The sequence below is a fragment of the Sceloporus occidentalis genome, unplaced genomic scaffold, assembly GCF_023333645.1.
Source record: "Sceloporus occidentalis isolate IW3139 unplaced genomic scaffold, rSceOcc1.0.p SCAF_6, whole genome shotgun sequence".
In the NCBI taxonomy this organism is placed as follows: Eukaryota; Metazoa; Chordata; class Lepidosauria; order Squamata; family Phrynosomatidae; genus Sceloporus; species Sceloporus occidentalis.
Genome location: NW_028316986.1, coordinates 90,663,380 through 90,683,329, shown reverse-complemented (window position 1 = coordinate 90,683,329; position 19,950 = coordinate 90,663,380). Strand labels below are relative to the sequence as shown.

Genomic DNA, 19,950 nt, shown 5'->3' with positions numbered 1-19,950 from the left:
CCTCTCAAACTTGAACACTATAATGTGTTTTTAAAATAATTTAATAAAGATATTATCCTAAAATAGAGTTTTGATTTTGGATTTTTAATACTCCTAATTAGTTCCTCTAGGTGGCATTGCGGAGCTGTTGTTCTTTTACTTTGCTGTTCAGGCACCTTCATGTCTAAGCTTCCTGAAGACATTTTACATTTATTCTTTTACTTATTTTATCTGTTTAGAGGTTTGCTTTTTTTTCAAATGCCTTAGTTTTTCTGAGTAGTGTGTAGTTAACCAGGTCCCTAAAATGCAGATGTCAAGAAAATAACTACAACAAAGCATCACAAAATAAAATTCAGATGAAAAACAGGAGGAGGGACTGTTCTCCAATCGACCCCAGTTCATAGAGACCCTGTAGATGAGACAACTCCAAGACCATGGGTCCTCCACTGCTCTGCTTAGGTCCTGTAAATTCGGACCCTTGGCCTCTGACTGAATCTATCCATCTGGTGTGCGGTCTTCCTCTCTTTCTACTGCCTCCTTCATTTCCCAGCATTATTGTCTTTTCTAATGCCTTCTCATGATGTGGCCAAAATTATGACAGCCTCAATTCCATCATCTTTGTTTACAAGGAGATTTCAGTCATGATCTGTTCAAGGACCCATTTGTTTGCCATTTTGGCTGTCCACAGTATCCTCTGCACTCTTCTCCAGCACCACATCTCAAATAAATTGATGACCTGGGGCAAACATCTAAATGTACTAAAATTGTTTTTGTGATTCTTAGGCAAATATACAGGTTTTTCACCTGGCAATAAAAACACCAAAATCCAAGTGCCAAGAGAGATTGTTTGTCGAAGGCATTCCACAAACAAGGTTCTGTCCATCATTGAAAAGGTTTTCTCCCTTGTGGCCACTCACTTTGCCCTATTTGGCAGGAACACCTGGAAGAGAGCCTCAGGAGGAGGTCATTATGGTCTTGATAAGCAATTATGAGAAAAATTCTCCTGCTATCCTTTATTTCAGGAGGCTGCTTTAAATTCCTAAGGAGTAGCTGGGAGAACCCTGAGCAAACAAAGCAACAAAATTAGACAGCATTTTAGAAATAAATAAATAAATAAATAAATAAATAAATAAAACGTTTATTTTTATCCCGCTTTTCTGTGATGAGACAATCAAAGCGGTTCACAACACATTAAAATATCCACATTTACAACATTATATCCCAAATCCCACCCCTTAAAACAGGATTACACATGTTACAATTAAAATTGGAGATTAAAATATCTATTAAAAACACAATAAAAAATATAACGAGGACAGAGCAGTGGGCTAATACATGATGTGAGGGGAAGTCATTCTGTGGCCGGACACTTTTATTCAGGAAAGGCCTGCTGGAAGAGATCTGTCTTGACAGCTTTTTTAAAGCTGTCTAAACTGGCAATTTGATGGATCTCACCCGGCAGGCCGTTCCATAATTTGGGAGAAATTGCAGAGAAGGCCTAGTGCAACTGGATAACAACTAAAGGCAAAAATGAATGCAAGGAAATGAACAATGCCTAACAGAAAGAATGAATGGGAAATAAAGAAAAACAAGCAGAGAGACTTCAGGTCCCATTTTCATGCTGCCTAAAGAAATGGAGGATGCTCCCAATTATGTTGCTATGGTAATAGCAGAGAAGAAAAATCAGTAGAGTCATAGAGTTGGAAGAGACCCCAAGGGCCATCCAGTCCAACCATGTCAACTCCCTGTCATGCAGGAATACACAAAGTTCTCCCAACAGATGACCATCTAGAATGTTTAAAAACCTGCAAAGAAGAAGAGTCCACCAAACCCAGTGTATTTCACTGTTGAACAGCTCTTACAATCAGGAAGTTCTTCCTAGGTGGAATCTTTTTTCCTGTAGTTTGAATCCATTGCTCTATGTCCCAATCTCTGGAGCAGCAGAAAAAAAGTTTGCTCCATCTTCAATATGACACCCCTTCAAATATTTACACATCGCTATCATATCACTTCTGAACCTTCTCTGCTCCAGACCAAACATATCCAGCTCCTATAAAGCATGGTTTCCAGACCTTTCACCATTTTAAGTGTCATTCTCTAGATGCGTTTCAGATTGTCAATATCTTTCAGTTTGGTGTCATCTGCAAATTTGATAAGCATGATACAGATGGGCAGCTCCATGGCGTTCAATTTTGCCCCTCATTGGCGCTGTGCCAACCCACAGCGCAGCAGTGCCTTGCGCCCTAAAAAGAGGCTGCCTAATGGTGCGCGTTGATGCCACTGCTTCCAGCAAGTGCTGTTTGGGTGCATGGACGCCCGTACATCATTGTTGTGTGCCCCATGTGGGTGGGGCACCAGCAAGATAGCGCATGGGCTCCACTAGAAGGGCTGGGCGCATATGGGTGCCCAACCCTCCGGAGCCCTAAAATCGGCCCCAGGATGGTGCTTTTGGTCATCTCTATTGGGCCCAAGTCATTGATAAAAATGTTGAATACCCCACTTTACAATTATGGTGGAGTGGGCATCCTACTAAAAATCGCTCAGTCCTAACAAGGCTCTATACAGGTGCAGAATCCATATGTATGATAGACCACACAAAGTATCTCGTGTTATATTTGCTAGAAATCATTAGATTTTTTAATGAGTTACTTCCCAAGCTATCATAAGAGTGACACAATTTCCCAGTAGCAACAATATCAGCAAAGGTCTTTATCTGCACATATTTTAACACTATTGCTGTGTGGGTCCAACTTAAATTTGCATTTTGGTTTCTTTTTTATCCCTCTATTTGTATTTTAGATTGTAAAATATCATGCACTAGGATCATTGCAAGGGGAAGAGGCAGGAAGCACTTACAACTCTTTCAATAATATTTATTGCTAGCAACATCTCTCCAAGTATGTATTTAGTAGTGTTTAATGCATTTACTTTGTAATGAAGAAAGGCTTCCAAACATCACAAGTGCACTCTTAGGCTGCATCCATACTGCAAAAATAATCCGTTTGACATCACTTTAACTGCTATGGTTGAATGGTATGAAATTCTTGGAACTGTAGTTTTGTGAGACATTTAGCCTTCTCTGTCAAAGAATTCCTATATCATAACAAACTACAAATCCCAGGGTTCCATAGCATTGAGCCATTATTTCTGAAGTACGGATGCAGCCTGAGTTAATATTCTTTATGCACATATATTGTTAGATAGGTAGTGGAATGTTGTGAGAAATTGCTAAGGGTGACATTCAAAGTCATGTGCAAAGTCACCTTTGCTTGTGCAACAAGACTTCCCAAGCCCCTTGATTTAGGGGGGAAAAACAACCAAGCAAACTTCCAGCTAGACAAAGGAGTAAATGTAAGGTCTGGGCAGGCATAAAAAGACTGTAAAAAGGAGCTTGCGTCTTAGAGGATTTGGCTGCAACTGCACTGTAGAAACAATCAGGGTTGACACCATTTTGGTATGGCTCAATGGTATGTAATTAGTTTTTGGGGCTATTTAGTCTTCTCTGTCAGAGAGCTCTGGTGTCTTAACAAACTACAATTTCCTTAATTGCATAGCATTGAGTTATGCCAGTTAATGGGTATGTCCCCACTATGAAAAAAAGAGAATTTCTGATCGGTTTAAATGAACATCGTTCCCATTTGAAACCCGTTCCTGCCATAATTTGATCGATTCCTGTCATGATAAAGCGAGGCAAATGGGGAAAAAGACTGATTTTTTTTTCAGACACTACACTAGTTTCTTAGCAGTTCTTTTTAAAATAATAGATTGTGAAGTGTGTTCAAGTGGGAACAACAGATCTGAATCGTATCATTCTGGAAGGAGGGACAAATGGCACAGGGGTGTTTAACATCCTTCCTCAGTTTTTGATAGATCCACCATTCCCTCCTCTCTCAGCACTGCTTTTGTGCTTGTGATGCAACCTATGGGTGCATGTTTTTTTAAAAAATAAAATAAAAATAAAATAAAATTCATAGAAAATTTGATTCATTAATGTTGCAACTACTTGCAAAGGCAAGTAGTTTCAAAACCAATGAATCAAATTATCTATGAATTTATTTTTTAAAATATCTATCTATCTATCTATCTATCTATCTATCTATCTATCTATCTATCTCCGTCCTCCGACGCATCTGTGGTGAGGAAGGCCTGCGGCTGGGGTGGCGAAAAAGGCATGCCAGCACAGACGTTCAGGGAGTCGAGCCACCAACGGAGGGAGCGAGTGACCGGTCTGGGAATAGTGAGGCGCCTGGATGGAGGGTCCGTCTCGGCATCAAAGACCGACAGGAACCAGGATTGCAGGGTTCGGGACCGGAGCCTTGCCCACGGCGTAACGAAGGTCGTTGATGCCATATGACTGAGGGTGACTTGAATCTCTCTGGCGGAGACTCGTCTGCAGCTGAGGCAGGGTTGAAGGGCCAGGGAAAGCACCCGAAACCGATCCTGAGGCAGGAATGCTGTGCAATTGTTGGAGTTGAGGATTGAGCCTATAAACCTTATTTGTCTGGTGGGAACTAGGTGAGACTTTTCCAAGTTTACTACTAGCCCCAAGGCAGCGAGCAGTTCCAGAATGTAGGCGGTGTGTTGTTGCAGCTCGGTCCTTGACGGAGCGGCAAACAGCCAGTTGTCCAGATACGGAAAGATTCTGATGCCTCTTTGATGCAGGAATGCAACAATTGGAGCCATGCATTTTGTGAACACTCACAGAGCTGTGGACAAGCCGAAGGGAAGAACATTGTATTGGTAGACGTCGGGCCCGACGGCAAAGGCGAGAAATCTGTGATGGCCTTCCCGGATGCTGACATGAAAGTAAGCGTCCTTCAAATCGATTGTCACGAACCACAGACCCTGGTGTAACAAGGGTAAAATAGAGGCAAGAGTTACCATACTGAAGCAACGGTAGGCTAAATATGAGTTCAAGGCCCTTAAGTCCAGTATGGGCCTGATGCCCCCATCTGATTTGGGAACTGTGAAGTAGCGGGAAAAGAAACATCTAGGGATGTCCGAAGCATCAACGGGCGAGATGGCGCCCTTGGAGAGCAAGGTGCGTACTTCGTCAAGAAGGGTGTCTGAGCGGGGGGGTGGAAACAATAGCTCCAGTTGGAGGGAGCTCTTTGAATTCGAGGGCGTAACCCCTACAGACAATGTTAAGGGCCCAGGAATTGGAAGTTATAGAGGCCCAGATGTCGAAAAAGAGCCTCAGTCTGTCCAGGAAATTGGAGGGAGGGAGGGTGACGGAGCACGCTGCATTCCTTCAGGGTCTCTTCTTAGCCAAGTCAGTGTTCTGTCTGCGGTAATTCTTTCGGTACCGAGAAGGTACAGAGCGATGGCCCGAGGAGGAGGAAGATTGCGAGGGGTACCTCTGTCTCGGCTGGTCCTGACGCTGGAAGGGATGGTCCTTCTGGAAAGACCTCTGACCCTGACCGGACCACTGCCAGAGACCAGTGAACCTCCTGCGGGAAGAAGCATGGGGGGAAGTTGACATACCATGTTTCTTCGCCGCAGTCTTCATCCTGTACTTAAAATTTAGCTTCTCATCCGTTTCACGGTGGAAGAGCCCGTCCTCGTCGAAGCACATCTCCTCAATAGTGGAACGGGCGCTCTGGTTCAAGTCCAAGGACCTCAGCCAAGCATGTCTATGGAGAGCTACTGATGCAGCCATGGATTTGGCGGCGCAGTCGGTTGAACATCTGGCCGACGTGATGAGCCAACTTCCAATGGAGTGCGCCTCATCCCAAATTTCTGAGAGGGTGCCCTGTGACTCGTCTGGTAGGTCAGGTATGAGAGGGGAGATCTTCTCCATCAGCCATTGGATGTAAGCGCCCATACAGGCGTTGTAGTTGGCAACTCTGATCCCAAGGGCCGACGAAAAATAGGCCTTCTTAGCCAAGGCATCCACCTTCTTAGCCTCCCTGTCAGATGGGATTGAGGAGGCTTTAGGCATGGAGGTGCGTTGGGAGCCTTCCACTATTGCTGAGTTCTGCTTTGGGTGCCCAAACAGCCATGAAGGATTGGCTGGCGCGATCCTATAGAGGGACTGGATCTTCCTGTTGTTAGCAGAACTCGAAGCCAGGGCCTCCCAAGAGCATCTGGCTAACTTCTCCAGGGAAGGGAGGAGGGGAATCGCTGGGGGAGTAGGCAGCTTCCCATGGATTCGTCTCTCTATGGGATCCGAGGCCTCATCCTCCGCCTGGGCGATTTGGAGCTCGAGAGCATTGCCCATTTTAATCACATGCTCCGTGAAGGTCCGGACGTCGTCCGAAGGAGAGACTGCACTGGGCTGGACAAAGTCCTGGTGCAAGGGCTGATAGTCCATCTCGAGGGAAGATTCAGAGTCACGTCGTGAACGGTGCCGGGCGCGATGTGACCCTTCCTCATCTGACTCCAGTAGATCCAAGATGTCGAGATCCGCCCCGACGTCGACATTCTGGGGAGCTGCCGGGATGGTGGTCCGGGGCTTGGAGGGTGCGGACGATTTGGTGGACATTTGTGGTCATGGAGCGACAGGCAGGCCAAAACGTGTCCTGATGGATTCGTGGGAGACAGCCATGTAGTACCTGTCAGTCTCGCTATCATAAAAGTAGTCAGGCTCTGGTTCTTGTCGAGGAGACGGGGAGGCAACATGGTGGACTTGGGCTCGATGAACAATCGTTCTTGGCATCAGGGTTGGTGACCGGCGGTCGTTGAGCAAACTCGCTGGGGAGGCTGGGTCGGGCAGAAGTTCGATGGTATCCTCCACAAGATGACGGAACGTCGGGAGAGGCTGCTTCTTGGTTGGAGAACGACTCGTCGAGGTCGATAGGGACCGACGGGGCTCGGTGCGGCCCGCGAAGTCCTTAGCAGGTTCCCTGTCGACAGGGCCCTTAGGCGTGGGGCGTGGGGCTGAATGCACCTGCTCGGAAGTTGCCTGGTCCTGGTCCCGAGAGGAGTCCCTGCGCTTGGAAGCCTAGTGAGGTTCTTGGTGGTTGGTTCAGTGGCTTTTGGAAGCTGAATGCTGATCTTCAGGCCAGAGGGTGTGGGTCCTCTTTGAAGTCAAAGGTGCAGTGCCTGTCGAGGTCGAGACCTTCGTGGATGAGGATCTCGAGGCAGAACCCTTCTGGGAGCTCGAGTCCATTTGCGACGAGGGACCATCCTTGGCACCAGATGCCTTCTTCTTTTTATCCCTCTTGGACGCACAAGGCGCCTTTTCCGAGGATTTGTCAGCCCCAATCTCCTTCTCATGAGGAGTCGGCACAGGCTCCGGCGAGATGGAATGAGGTGCAGGCTTGGTCGGGAGGGACAGGGTCGACAAGTCGACAGTGGCCGGCAGGGTCGCCGGAGTCGCTGGAGACGAGGTTCTTGCGGCTGAGGAGGCCATCGCACCTGCGGTGAAGACCTTGTTATATATAGCGGCCTTCAAACGTGTCTCCTGATTCTTTCTGGCTTGGGGGGTGAGAGATTTGCACAGGGCGCAGGCCGCTGGGATGTGAGTCTCTCCCAAGCAAAGAAGACAGGCAGAATGCGGGTCTTGGCCAGGAATTTTCCCCCCACAAACGGAGCACTTCTTAAAGGGGACCAGGGGGCATAGCGACTTACAAATCGTGGTCAAAGAGTCCAAGGTCAGTAACGCGTTGCGGAGATTGCCAAGCCGAAGAGGATAAGGCGAGAGAGTAGTCAAAGGAGGTCCGAGATCGGTATTACATATCAAGAGAAAAGCCAAGCCAAGGGTCAAACGGGAGAATGGTCAAAAACGGTCCAATGGTCAATACTATAGTGATTCTGAGATCTAAAGAGCGAAGTTCCCTAAGGCAACACACGCGGTGGAAAAAGGGAACTGGAGAAAGAGTGGGAAACCAGGGGCTTTATAAGGGATGGGCGGAGCTACCGCCAAAAAGTTTCTATATGTTGCAAAGTGTACTTTGCCTAGTGATTCTAGAAGTTTCCGAAAGGCACTACGCAGGCGCAGTACAACCCATTTGTATGATTCACAGAGACCACGAAGAAGAAAGACCCCCGTGGGTCCCCTCCAGGCCCCTGCCATGCTTGGATCGTGTGATCAAGGCATGGCAGGGGAGAAAGACCCCCGCGGGTCCCCTCCAGGCCCCTGCCATGCTTGGATCGGGTGATCCAGGCATGGCAGGGGAGAAAGACCCCCGCGGGTCCCCTCCAGGCCCCTACCATGCTTGGATCGGGTGATCCAGGCACGGCAGGGGGAAAAGACCCCCGTGGGTCCCCTCCAGGCCCCTGCCATGGACTTGAGATCAGGTGTTCCAGGCACGGCAGGGGTCCAGAAGAGACCCATGGGGGTCTTTATCCCCCCTGCCATGCCTGTCCTACTTGCAGTTGCAATACCAATGCATCGATTTTTCGATCAACCTAAAAAAAAATTCTATAGTTTCCAAGCCGAGCCACCCAGGCTGCCGCTTACATCACTGATGATCGACATACATTTTGAAGCAGCACGAACTAGTGGGGATGACAATCGTGCCAAAAAAAGCAGAAAAGATCTGCTCACAGAAAAGATCTGCTTTCATAGTGGGAACGACAGACCTTTTGGAATCGCTTTACCAACATGAAGCAAAGGTGAACCCCAAATCGTTTTAAATGTAAGTGGGAATGAGCCCAGTGTTTGTCAACCTGGATTATTTCTGCCGTTTGAATGCAGCCTTTGTTAGCTGAGGAATGTCTGTATATGATTGGAATAGTACGTTAAATAACCTAAATTCAGTTTTTCTCTACATGTTTTAGCCAAGAAGCTCTAAGTTTCCCTTCACACCTGTTCCACTGACCACAGGGTTGACTTAAACGTGCACTCACACACTATAAACATGCTTTCTCTGTATCCAGTATACAACCAACTTTTTTTTAACATACAGAAACATACTTTAAGCCCAGGAAGTCTCCAAGGAGCAAGTTTAAACTTTAGCAAAGCCAGTGGTTACACTTCAACCACTATTATCTCTGTACTTAGCAAATATTTGACCAACTGAAGTTCAATACTACAGTTTAAAGTTCGAACTGCAAAAATCTATCTAGACAGTGACATTACACTTGCAACTGCAGTCAAAACCTACACACCAGAGATTTTTTAAAAAACTTCTTTTAAATATGTGTTTATGGAATTAGGCACACAACTCAGCTCATTATGGGTTAAATTACTGGCCAGTTTTACATTTTGCTTTGCCATTGGACCCAAGTCCACAGAGTCTGGAAAAACTACAATCTGGACTAAAATTTCCAGAATCTGGAAGCTCCTAAAGTAACTTTTCCAAGCCATTTGGGAGCTGTTTGTAAAGAGAGATGATGAAGGAAGACGTGTTCCACTAAAGTACTGTAGATCTAGTAGAAAAATACAACATGCATCCAAAATTTTAAAATTTCACACCAGGACCATTACATTAACCATTGCCACCGACTTTCTGATAAAGTTGCTTACTTACACTGCAGAAAAAACATGTGATTTTATAGACTGATAAAATTCCCTTCCCTTTTAAAAAAAACAAAACATTAAATTTAAAACTGATTGCAAACAATAACTAATATTTCTTTATAGTCACTGTGTAGGCATGGGGGTGGAGTCAGAAGTTGAATTTAAATCTATTGAAGAACTCACCTCTTCTTGGCCACTGTCTGCCACCTTACAATATACTTCTCCTGTGGATGGGTCATAAGAATCTAAATAGGAGGAGGAAGGAACAAACTGGCCGCCAATGTAGTTCTCCAAAACCAAGTGAGCCTGCAAAGTGGCCATTGTCACTCAGTTTGCATCACCTAAGTGTCCTCTTTAAGCTTCCAGTTTACAACGCGGACTTATCTGTGTGAGCTTGAACTCCTCCCCTCCTTGTAAAAATATCATTAACCAGATTCAAGAGTGGGAAATTGCTGTAGCCTGGTTCAAACGAACTGATAACAGAAGTCCTAGAATAAAAGTTTTCAGCATATTATTTTTAACTTCACAAAGACCAGGATGATATGGGGGAAGGCCATAGAAATTACCGAGGCCTGGTTGTCTGGAAGGGGACTGGAGACCCGATTGTATTGCATGTTTTGGTCTCTCTTGGTAGTACCACTGTGTGCCTTTTGTTTTTTGCAGCCACTGTAAAATAAGTGCATTTCACATAAAATAATTAATATGTAAAATTCTTTATTAAAAATATTAAAGATAAAGCCAGACTGTCCATGCTGCATGAAAGAGAAGGACTGGGGCCTAAAAGAGAGAAAGGACACCACAGATGAGCAAAAAGACTTAGCAGAAGGAAGCACAAGGGCTTTTACTCCAAGTCTCAAGTCCTTGGAAGATACTTTCAAGTCAAATCTCATGAAATCCTATGATTGCTATTTTAGGCATTTAGAATTCTCAAAGCTCTAGTGTCATTCCAAACTAAAAACAACATGATTCCACAAAATGTTGCCAGGGTACTTCAAATGGAATCATATTGCTATAAATGTGCAGTGTTGAAGGGCTCCATCTTTCAATAATTCCTGGAAGAATTTGTTTCTGGACTCACCAGCAATTTGGGGCCCTTTCAAACTGCACAGTTGATAGCACTGTATTCCACTTTATATTCAAGGTGGCATCCTATGGAATCCCACATTTGCAGTTTAGGGAGTGTTGTTTATAATTTTCTACTAGACAATGCTAGTATTTCACCAAACTACAAACCTCACAATTCCATGAGATGCAACCAAGGCAGTTCAAGTGGAATCATAATGCTACAATGCCTAGCACTAGACTTTCGTTTTTTTTCTGTCAGTACATTACATTAATCGCTCAGTGTTTCAAAACCAAGTAGTGTAAACAAACAATTTAAACCCGTTACTTTTATTTCCTCTTGCTTCATTTGTCATGTCACACACTGGTAAGTTTGCCTAATAGAAGAGTATGTAAATTATTGTACTCTTTTTAATCAGCTGACACACCTGAGTGCAGAATCACCATGTAACATCATCATACTTCATTTCTCATGAAACAGCAGTGTTCAATTCTGTTAGTCCTCAAAGGGATGGAACATGAACCAGTATCTCTTAAAACAGATGGTGTCTAAGAAAGGAAGTGCAATGAAGACTATGATCCAAAACACACTGCAGAAATAATCCATCTTGAGACCGCTTTAACAGCCCTGACTCAATGCTAGGGAATTCTGGAACTGTAGATTTGTGAGACATTTAGCCTTCTCTGTTGGAGAGCTCTGGTGCCACAATAAACAACAAATCTTGCTAGGTTTTTTGATTGTTGGGTTTTTTTAAAAGTATTTTTTAAAGTTTACTATGTACATTGCTTATAGTGTAATGTATTGGTCATATTCTAGTTAGGAAACAGCTGTGTAATCAATCAGTATATGCATCAGTAAAGCACCACTTCTTCAGACTGCTAGCAAGTGACAAGCCACTTAGGACATCCCAAGCCTCCTCTTTTACAAGTAGGGTATCAGTCCATTAGTACAGTCCACTAATACCAACACATTTTAGAAAAGAAAGCTGTGTGTGGTTAACATGTGTTTGGTTAAAAAGTGAACCAAGTTACCAACTACACATATTCTTGTTGCACACACTAAGAAATGCATACACCTATCATTCCTTTTGCTTCTTCATGCATTATGTAATGCTCCCATATGTCTTCTCAAAGGACAAATTCTGGATGCAGTTAATTTATTATCTCTTTAAAGGAAAATAACTTGTAATCCTTCAAATGGATCATAATATGGCTATTTCCTCTGACCACTATCTCCTCAATGGTGAATGAAATTTCATACTCAGCATATCTAAGTAGTGACCAGATGAGGGTATTTTCATCTCAAAAGCAAACAAGTAAACTGAACCAAGGAGTGTCTAACCTTCACTGGGACTACATCCATAGTATCTAGAATTAGGACAACATTTTTCTTACATTTTAAATGCCAAGGCTTTTAAATACCAATGAGCAACAGTGCCTGAAAAAAAGGGGAGGTTTGTGAACTCAAGCTATTTCTGGAGTCTTAACTTTACATGATTCCATATAAACAAAGGATCAACTCTCTCAACTTAACTTATATATTTACTTTTGAAGATGATACACATAATGGAAAGTATTAAGAAATAGCTGTTAATATTCATAATACAGTATATATTAAGTGTTTATAACCTTGAGATACAGGTGGTACCCACTGAAGCGCACACAATACTGGGAGAAGGACAAGTTCTCAGTCCCTTGTAACCAGCCGTTCCCTTCAAGTCAAAACTTTTTTATGAAAGACACCATAAACAGAAACCAATGTTATGCTCAGATCACTATTTTATTATACTTCTACAATTTTAAAAATAAAATTAGCTGTTATTAGACAAATTCTGTCTACACAAACAAGTTTTTAAATAAAATTGGGAAGGGAAGAAATTAAGTTTCCAGATGCAGCTTTGCATAATGTTTTCTGAAACAGAAGGAAACAGGGATCTTTCAAAACGTATTTGTATAAAACTGAGAACAATTTTAACCCAATTGAAGTATTTTATGTAATAATGTAAAGCAAAGAATCAGCTCTCAGAAAAACTGTAAACAAGGTTTAAGGCTGGAAGTAACACACTTTTTCCCCATGATGATTCATCATGTTTTAATACATCATACTGATTAACTTTTCGGAAGAAGTCTGCTAGAGCTACTGATGGGGTGAAGTTTTAGAAGGGGGTATAGTGGATCTTGTGCAATGAGAAAGTGCAATGAGTATTTCCGCATTGGCATACAGTTCCGCAGCAACAAGGGCTTCAAAGTGTTTTCAGAACACCCCATCTTGTGTTTTTTTCTTCTTAAAAATGTAACTGTCTGTTCCTTCAGCTGATATGTATTCATCAAATAAGCATTTGAACAAAAAAAAATCCCATTTGGCTGGATTGTAGAAGTCCTGGCACAGTTATCATTCTTTAATCTAAAATAAAACACAAAACACCATTTGAAAAGATATTGCATACACACATTTTGTTTGTTTAATTCTCAACATTTACTAGCCTGCAACCCAGAATCAGAACCAAGGGAGCATTTACCCATGCACCCACACCTCGAAAATGCTTAGCAGGTTGGGAGGTACTAGTGCACCAAGAGTCCCACTCCACCTCAACCTAGGGCCCCCTGTCAGCCTTCATTGGGATTAGGGCCCAAAGTCACTCTGGATAGGAAAGGAAGGGTGGTCACCTCCTTCGAAGCCACCCAACCTGGGACTTCTCTGCTCGCTACAGAGCTATAACATTTATTTGTTACAATATTTTTTAGAAGAGAAAGGTAAGGAGTAAAAGAAATGGAAAAAGCTACAAAAAGGAAATAGAAAAGAATAAAAAGGAGGGAGGGAGGGAAGGAAGGAAGTCTGGAGTCTATATAAACCCAGGGGTTGCAAGTGATAGTTTGTGGGTTTGTAGTAGGAGTTGGTTTGGTATGGTTTGGAGTTTTAGAGATCTGTATTTGTATTATAGCACTGTGAATAAAGAGCACTTCGGGAGACTTTGTCTTCTCTGGTGGTTTATCAGTAGAAGTCTTGCATCGCTTTGCTGAGTGTCCCTGAAGGTTCCTGCATTGATTCAGTTCCTGGAAGACATCCAGTTGCTGTTATCTCAACGGCTTTTGGAGCCACGCTTCAGCTTCTAAATTGCTAGCTCTGCTACAAAGGTCTGATTTAACCCCAGAACTCATTTGAGTTGCTGACAGTGGTTGTTGGACCCCAGCAGTTGCACTGACAATATCTTCAAGCATCTGGCCAGTCAGTGTTTAGACGCATGATGCTGAACTGAATGGCTCTTTAGTCTCACCCAGCAAGACTCTTCTAATGTTCTTATATCAGTTCTGAATCATGTAAGAGCAACAGGACAATGAATAAAAGGGTCACATCCCTTAACTAATTTTTAAGCACAGGGATCTGACTAAACACTTAGCTAAGCAAAGCACTTTGGTGCACTGACACACTACTTCATGCAGCTATTTCTCCAGCTAGCTAAAATGCTGCTGAAGTCAAAGATCCCAGCAGGTCTGAAACCAGTTCCACACTATCTTCATTCATGAACACAACTCTCATGTCACCCTGCCACTTGAAAAACTGCCACTCGAAACCCATATCCTTTCACCGACATCTATTTTACACAACAGTTCCTTCTGAAGTACAAACATCACTTTAACTTTCTCCACACTGATGTTTTAAGATGGTTAAAGAAGCCTACAATACAGATTCAGACACACTCCATTCAAGTGGCTTGTTGTGGATTAGGAAAATTGAAATATGGTTATTACTTTTTGTAATTTTCTGTATTACATGAAGTGGATGACCTGACACTTCATTTTCAAGACAAACAATCGTGTGGGAAAATGATACTGAATCATTTGAGTGTTGCACTGATCAAGCTACTTCTACAGATTCAAGCCCCAATCAAAGCAGAAGCCATGCCAAACAAATAAGGGCCACCAGAAAATTATCAGTTTAACAGGAAAATGTAAAACCCTGAAGCCAAATCAGAAAGACAATATAGGAGATAACCTTTATACAGAAAATGGCATTGACAAATTCTTGCCTTAAGAAAGACCAAAAAAGTGTCCATAGCTCATTTCAAATGTTTGATAAAATATTATCAGAAAAGATAAAACCAGAGCCTAGTGAACTAGTTCATTATTAGTAGTCTGTACTTGTGGAGTTTTTTTAAAACAAGCAAGCAAACAAACAAACAAACAAGCTGTTGAAACATAAACACAACATTTCATAACTGGGATTTATAAAAATACTTATGGAAGCATTTCATACCTCGGCAACAACTCCTGCTGCTATAGTGGATCCACCATAACGCAACATGAACCTTCCAAGTTCTTTAAAGTCTTTATAAAGTTCCAGAGCAACAGGTCTTTGCGTTTGAAGTTCTATTAAAGCATTCTGTCCTTTAGTTAGACACCTACAAGGAGAAAAAAACAAATCAAAAATACACACAGAATTGTGCTACTGTGAAAGGGCAACTAAGTCATGTGCATATGTGTATGTGAGAGAGGAGACAGAGGTCTTAAGCTGAATATTTAGTGTATGCCTCCTGTACAACATGTACAAAGATTGCTGCCTTCATTTCCTAAAAAGTATAATATTGACAAGTCTGTTTATATCAATTTTGCTATAATTCAGTGCAATTTAGCTTTCAATGCCTACAGAATAGGGATGTAAATGCTCATTTCATTCCCACACATAAGAATTAATAATTTCAGCAAAATTCCCCCCGCTCAATGGGTATGTTGAGTTTTCTGCACGGACCAATTAATTTGTGCAAAAATACATGCAGTTTCTTGCACACAAAAAACATTTCAGGGGCAGAAAAATGTGTGATTTGTGCAAAATACACTAATCCCTGTGCAAAAAGTCTGGGTTTTGTACAGAAAATGTGTGCAGATAAATTACATGTGGAGGGCTTTTTCTGTACAATAATCTGCGTGTTTAGGCAAACTGCACCACTTTCAAAGTAAAAGTTGTTGTGCAATTTGCATAAATGTACCAATTCCTAAACAGAAAAATCAAATGTAAGAAGTTAAAACTGGACATATAACAAACAGCTAAAAATGTGTAACACCTATTAAAAACTTATATCATCACTTTAAAAAGCATATAAAACCAATGTATATTAAAAACAATCAATTCACACTTGAAAATTTATAATTTAAAAATAATCTGGACAGGCCTGGAAGAGACTGGTCTTAGCGCTGTTTTAAATTCAGACATCCAGCTGATGAATTTGTTCTGGCAGTTAATTACACAGTCCGGGGGTGGCCAAAGAAAAGGTTCTCTGGGTGACAAATGACAACCTAGTCCTGAAGTAAATGTCCCCTAGAGGACATGAGTATACAGGGTGGATTATATGAGAGAAAGTGATACGTAACTTGGGCCAAATCTTTCAGAGCTTTAAAGGTAGCAGCCAACATTTGCCCAGAAACTCATTAGCAGCCAGTTGATTTTAATATTGGTGTAATACGATCATTCTTAGATATGGCAGTAATCAATTTGGCTGCCATGTTTTGAACCAAGTTTCTGAACTTGATACAGAGGTGACCCAACATGCAGCACATTGCAGACATCCAGCCTTGAAGTTATCAATGCAATGTACTATCATCTTTAGTTCCTCCAAGTCTAGAAAGGGATACAGTTGGTATAACTGCTGAAGCTGATACTCTTGGCCATTGCATCTACCTGGACTGTCATTTGGAACAATGGATCCAGAAGCACCTCAAAACTACAAATACAGTCTTTCAGGGGGAATGTAACCTCATCTAGAGTACTCTTCATGTTTCCAACTAAAGAAAAAACATGATTCTATGATTCTAATTATAATCACTTCCAGACATAGTACCCTTCAAACCTATTTTTGCACTCCTACAAGGGAGAATCTAATTCACAGACTGAAAGAACTAGAATCATCTAAAGAAGAAGGCCAACCAACCCTGTACTGCCTCACAAAGTTTGAAACAAAATTTCCCAGAAGCTGAGAGAATGCTTGTGCAGCACAGGAAGAAACTCTCTTGAAGACTCAGAAAAGACAGTTCAAATATGCTCAGAACCTCTGCAATGTGATAATGGCACCTAAACTAGTTTCACAATTACTCTGATACCTAACGATGAAGAACAAGTGTCTGCAAGGTATCATCACTATTATCTCTCCTCAATTTCTGCTCAATTTCTATGATACAAATCACAGCAGAACCTATAGCATCTCTATTTTTGCAGACTTTTAGAACAAAAATGAACAAATTAAACAACGAAGAATACTTACTTAGGCTTCTTTTTTGTGACTTCACCTGTACTCTTGTGTAGAACACTCAATAACTTTCGGATAGTAGCAGGCTCACTTACAGTTTGAAAATGAAGAAGTACCTGAAACAATAGTTTTACACTGACACTCTTGCAACTACCATGCACAGGTCACAAAATGGAGAAGTCCTGGAAAAATCCTGCTATTGATCCATTTCATAAATAAGATGAGATGTTGCATTAAAACCATATACAAATATGGTTTCCTCTTATATATTCCGTGTGATTAAGTATGATTGTTTTGTTTGTTGTATATATTTCTTGGTATTGTTTGTCTTTGTTACTATATTTTTGTTTTATTAATAAAATTTATAAAAAACAAAAACAAACCATATACAAATATCGCATTGTTTAGCAGCAGAATCTATTTCTGAGGCACAGTCTACCTGTTTTCCTGCCCTCAAGTACTGCTTTTGCTACTACCTTAATCCATTAAACTGAACCTCCCAAGGATCACTGTAACAAGTACAGCTATCTTTTTTAAGAGCATTCATCATCTCTACCTTCCTACCTCAGGACATATTCAGAATAGTTGGAAATGTACAGTATCCAGCTGAATGAAGTATGATTGTGAAGACCCGAACTAGAAAATGTAAACACATAAGGCCTTTCCGAGACAAAAACAGTGCCTCACTCACAGGGAATCCTTTGGTGATAGGGATTTCAATATTAAAGATGAGGACTCGGGCTCTGAATCGTGTGCAAGCTTTAATAGGTTCCTTAGGACAACAAAATATACAGCCAACACTGCAAGAAACACAGTAGAATAGCATCAGACCGTGTATCAATAACTTTTTGATGTAATTAAAACAGAACTCAGAATTATACAGCACAATGAAAAGAGAATATATACAACTGTACACTTAGTAAGTTCCACTGATGCAGTAGATCTACTTTAGTTAGAACTAACAAGTGGATTTAGATTATTCTGTCTATTTGAAAAATAAAACTATACATGCAAAATCCTATGCTTAATCTTAAAATATGCTTGTCTGTGTGGCAGTTAAGATTTTTAATGGTTTTCTATCTTGAGTGATCCTTAATGGAACATGAATATTTTAATTTAATTTTAATGTAATAATTAATTAAATTGCATCACTCCCATCATGAATCTAGTTCATACTTAGAGGATTACAAACTATGGTTACAAGGAAATTGAGCTTGCAGTGGTACAAATATAGTTTAAAAATTACTGTTAATACTCTGAAAATAAGTGTGGTTAGAGGTTAATCCCACAGATCAGGAGGAATACAATTTCACAAGGCTGGTTGTAATTTCCACCAAACCTCTTGAGGAATAAACCGCAAAAGCAAGAGTTGAGTCTTGGGTGGGGACAGGGTTCTTAAATGCGAGTGCCAGTTGTGGCTTCTGTGTAACTTTTCTACACATGTACAGAAACAGAGAAAGTAGCTATTTGTAGAACAACACAGCCTCTCCTGTTTAAACTTAACCTTCCCTTTTGGATTTCTTTATTATGTCCTGCTGTGTTCTACATTTTTGGCCTTCCCATCTCAGTTAGATGCTTTGGTAGTGTGACGATGCTCTCTGGCAGTGGCAATGTAATAATAATAATAATAATAATAATAATAATAATAATAATAATAATTTTTATTTATATTTCCTGCCTCTCCCTGTGGATCGAGGCGGGATTACAAAAATAAAAATAGTATTACAAGATTAAGGGCTACAATATCACATAAAATACACTCAATAAAACAATAGGACCACTACCAATACAATACATTAACCAAAATTGTCATCTAAAATACATATCATCACAAATGGAGGTGGAGTATTTCTAACTTTCTTATAACAGATTGGGTGGATAGGCCTGCCAGAAGAAATCCGTCTTAAGTGCCTTCTTAAAGGCATCTAAGGTGGTAACGAGACGGATCTCCTCCAGCAAGCCATTCCATAATTTAGGAGCTACGGCAGTAAATGCTCTATAGGAAGTTGTTGTTAACCTGGTCTTTACATGCTCTAATTAATTCTTCCCAGTTGTTCTGAGAGTGCGAGGTGGATTGTATAGGGAGAGGCGTTCCCTCAAGTAACTCAGGCCCAAGCCATGTTGGGCTTTAAAGGCAATAACCAACACTTTGTACTGTGCCTGGAAGCTAATTGGTAGCCAGTGAAGAGATTTTAATACTGGTGTTATATGGTCTGACCTAGATGTTCCAGTGACCAATCTGGCTGCCGTTCAATTGGTGCATTATTGCACCAATTGAAGCTTCCAAACTTGGTACAAAGGTAGCTCCATGTAGAGCGCATTACAGAAATCTAAATGACAGATGCTCTGTTACTGACATTATGTTGAGTTTAGTGGTATTATTACACAGACAAGAAACAACACCAATCTTGTATACTGATTGTATGCCCATCTGAACATTCTCCTTATCCTTTCCTAAGCATTAGGATTCAATATCTCTTATTAAACAAGTAATTGTCTGATCAGGATCAAAAGCACTGTCAGTTTTTTGAGGTTGTTTTTATGATGTGTTAATTTTTATTGATTCTGTGAACCGCTTTGATCACCTCGGAAAAGCGGTATAAAAATAAAACATATTATTATTATTATTATTAGTTCATATAATCTTTTGAATACAAGATAGGTGATGTGTAACTTTATGGTTTTAAAGGTCCAGGTAGCTAAACTGCTACATCCTTTTCTCTTCAACCGGTAAACCACTGATTATCAAGCACAACAGTTAAAATGCTTCTTGCTAAATATAAACGGTTGCTTAGACAAACTCTTCTCTGCACTTACTTGATTTTGATGATATCCATGCCAGTCAAAGTGAGACTAACGTGATCTCCTGCTGCAGCCCAATCCACTGGTTCATCATGTAGAGCAATTCCTGGAAATGAGTAAAACCAGAACAAAACAGTGAACTATCTTGGTTTAACAGTTGCAAACAGCTCTGTCTTTGCCAATTCTGCTGTATCAACCACTACTCATCAGTTTTCAGTATGAATGAGGTGATAGTAAAAGCTGTTGACTAAAACCTCAGAGAAACATTTTCTGTTTGGGTACCACCATTATATAAAGTACTTTTTGCTTATTCAGTTTTCTGCCAAGTCACAGCATCCAGCTATATGAATGTCTTGTCTGCATAGATGTCACCATTTGGAAAGTATGACTACTTAAGAATTTGACAAGACTCCTTTTGCTTACTGTATGCAACCTTTTACAAGCTTTTATGGTACCTGCTTT

At 41.3% G+C, this 19,950-nt stretch overlaps 2 protein-coding genes across 3 annotated transcripts in view; both read right to left on the bottom strand.

Annotated features, from left to right (window-relative positions):
* The window catches only part of ALDH8A1 (aldehyde dehydrogenase 8 family member A1), a 33,675-nt gene extending 23,969 nt beyond the window's left edge, over window positions 1-9,706 (bottom strand). The window contains exon 1 of the mRNA XM_089528466.1: window positions 9,569-9,706. Coding sequence (XP_089384592.1) covers window positions 9,569-9,706 — 138 coding nt within the window. The remainder of the gene's footprint in view (window positions 1-9,568) is intronic.
* Window positions 9,707-12,207: 2,501 nt separating this feature from the next.
* HBS1L (HBS1 like translational GTPase) overlaps window positions 12,208-19,950 on the bottom strand; it is a 57,438-nt gene continuing 49,695 nt past the window's right edge. The window contains exons 14-18 of one of the 2 annotated variants that reach the window (XM_089530328.1): window positions 19,504-19,594; window positions 17,378-17,486; window positions 16,702-16,802; window positions 14,703-14,847; window positions 12,208-12,851 (exon numbers count right to left, since the gene is read on the bottom strand). In XM_089530328.1, coding sequence (XP_089386454.1) covers window positions 12,840-12,851; window positions 14,703-14,847; window positions 16,702-16,802; window positions 17,378-17,486; window positions 19,504-19,594 — 458 coding nt within the window. In that variant the 3' untranslated portion in view covers window positions 12,208-12,839. The remainder of the gene's footprint in view (window positions 12,852-14,702; window positions 14,848-16,701; window positions 16,803-17,377; window positions 17,487-19,503; window positions 19,595-19,950) is intronic. The other variant, XM_089530330.1, reaches the window with a different exon arrangement.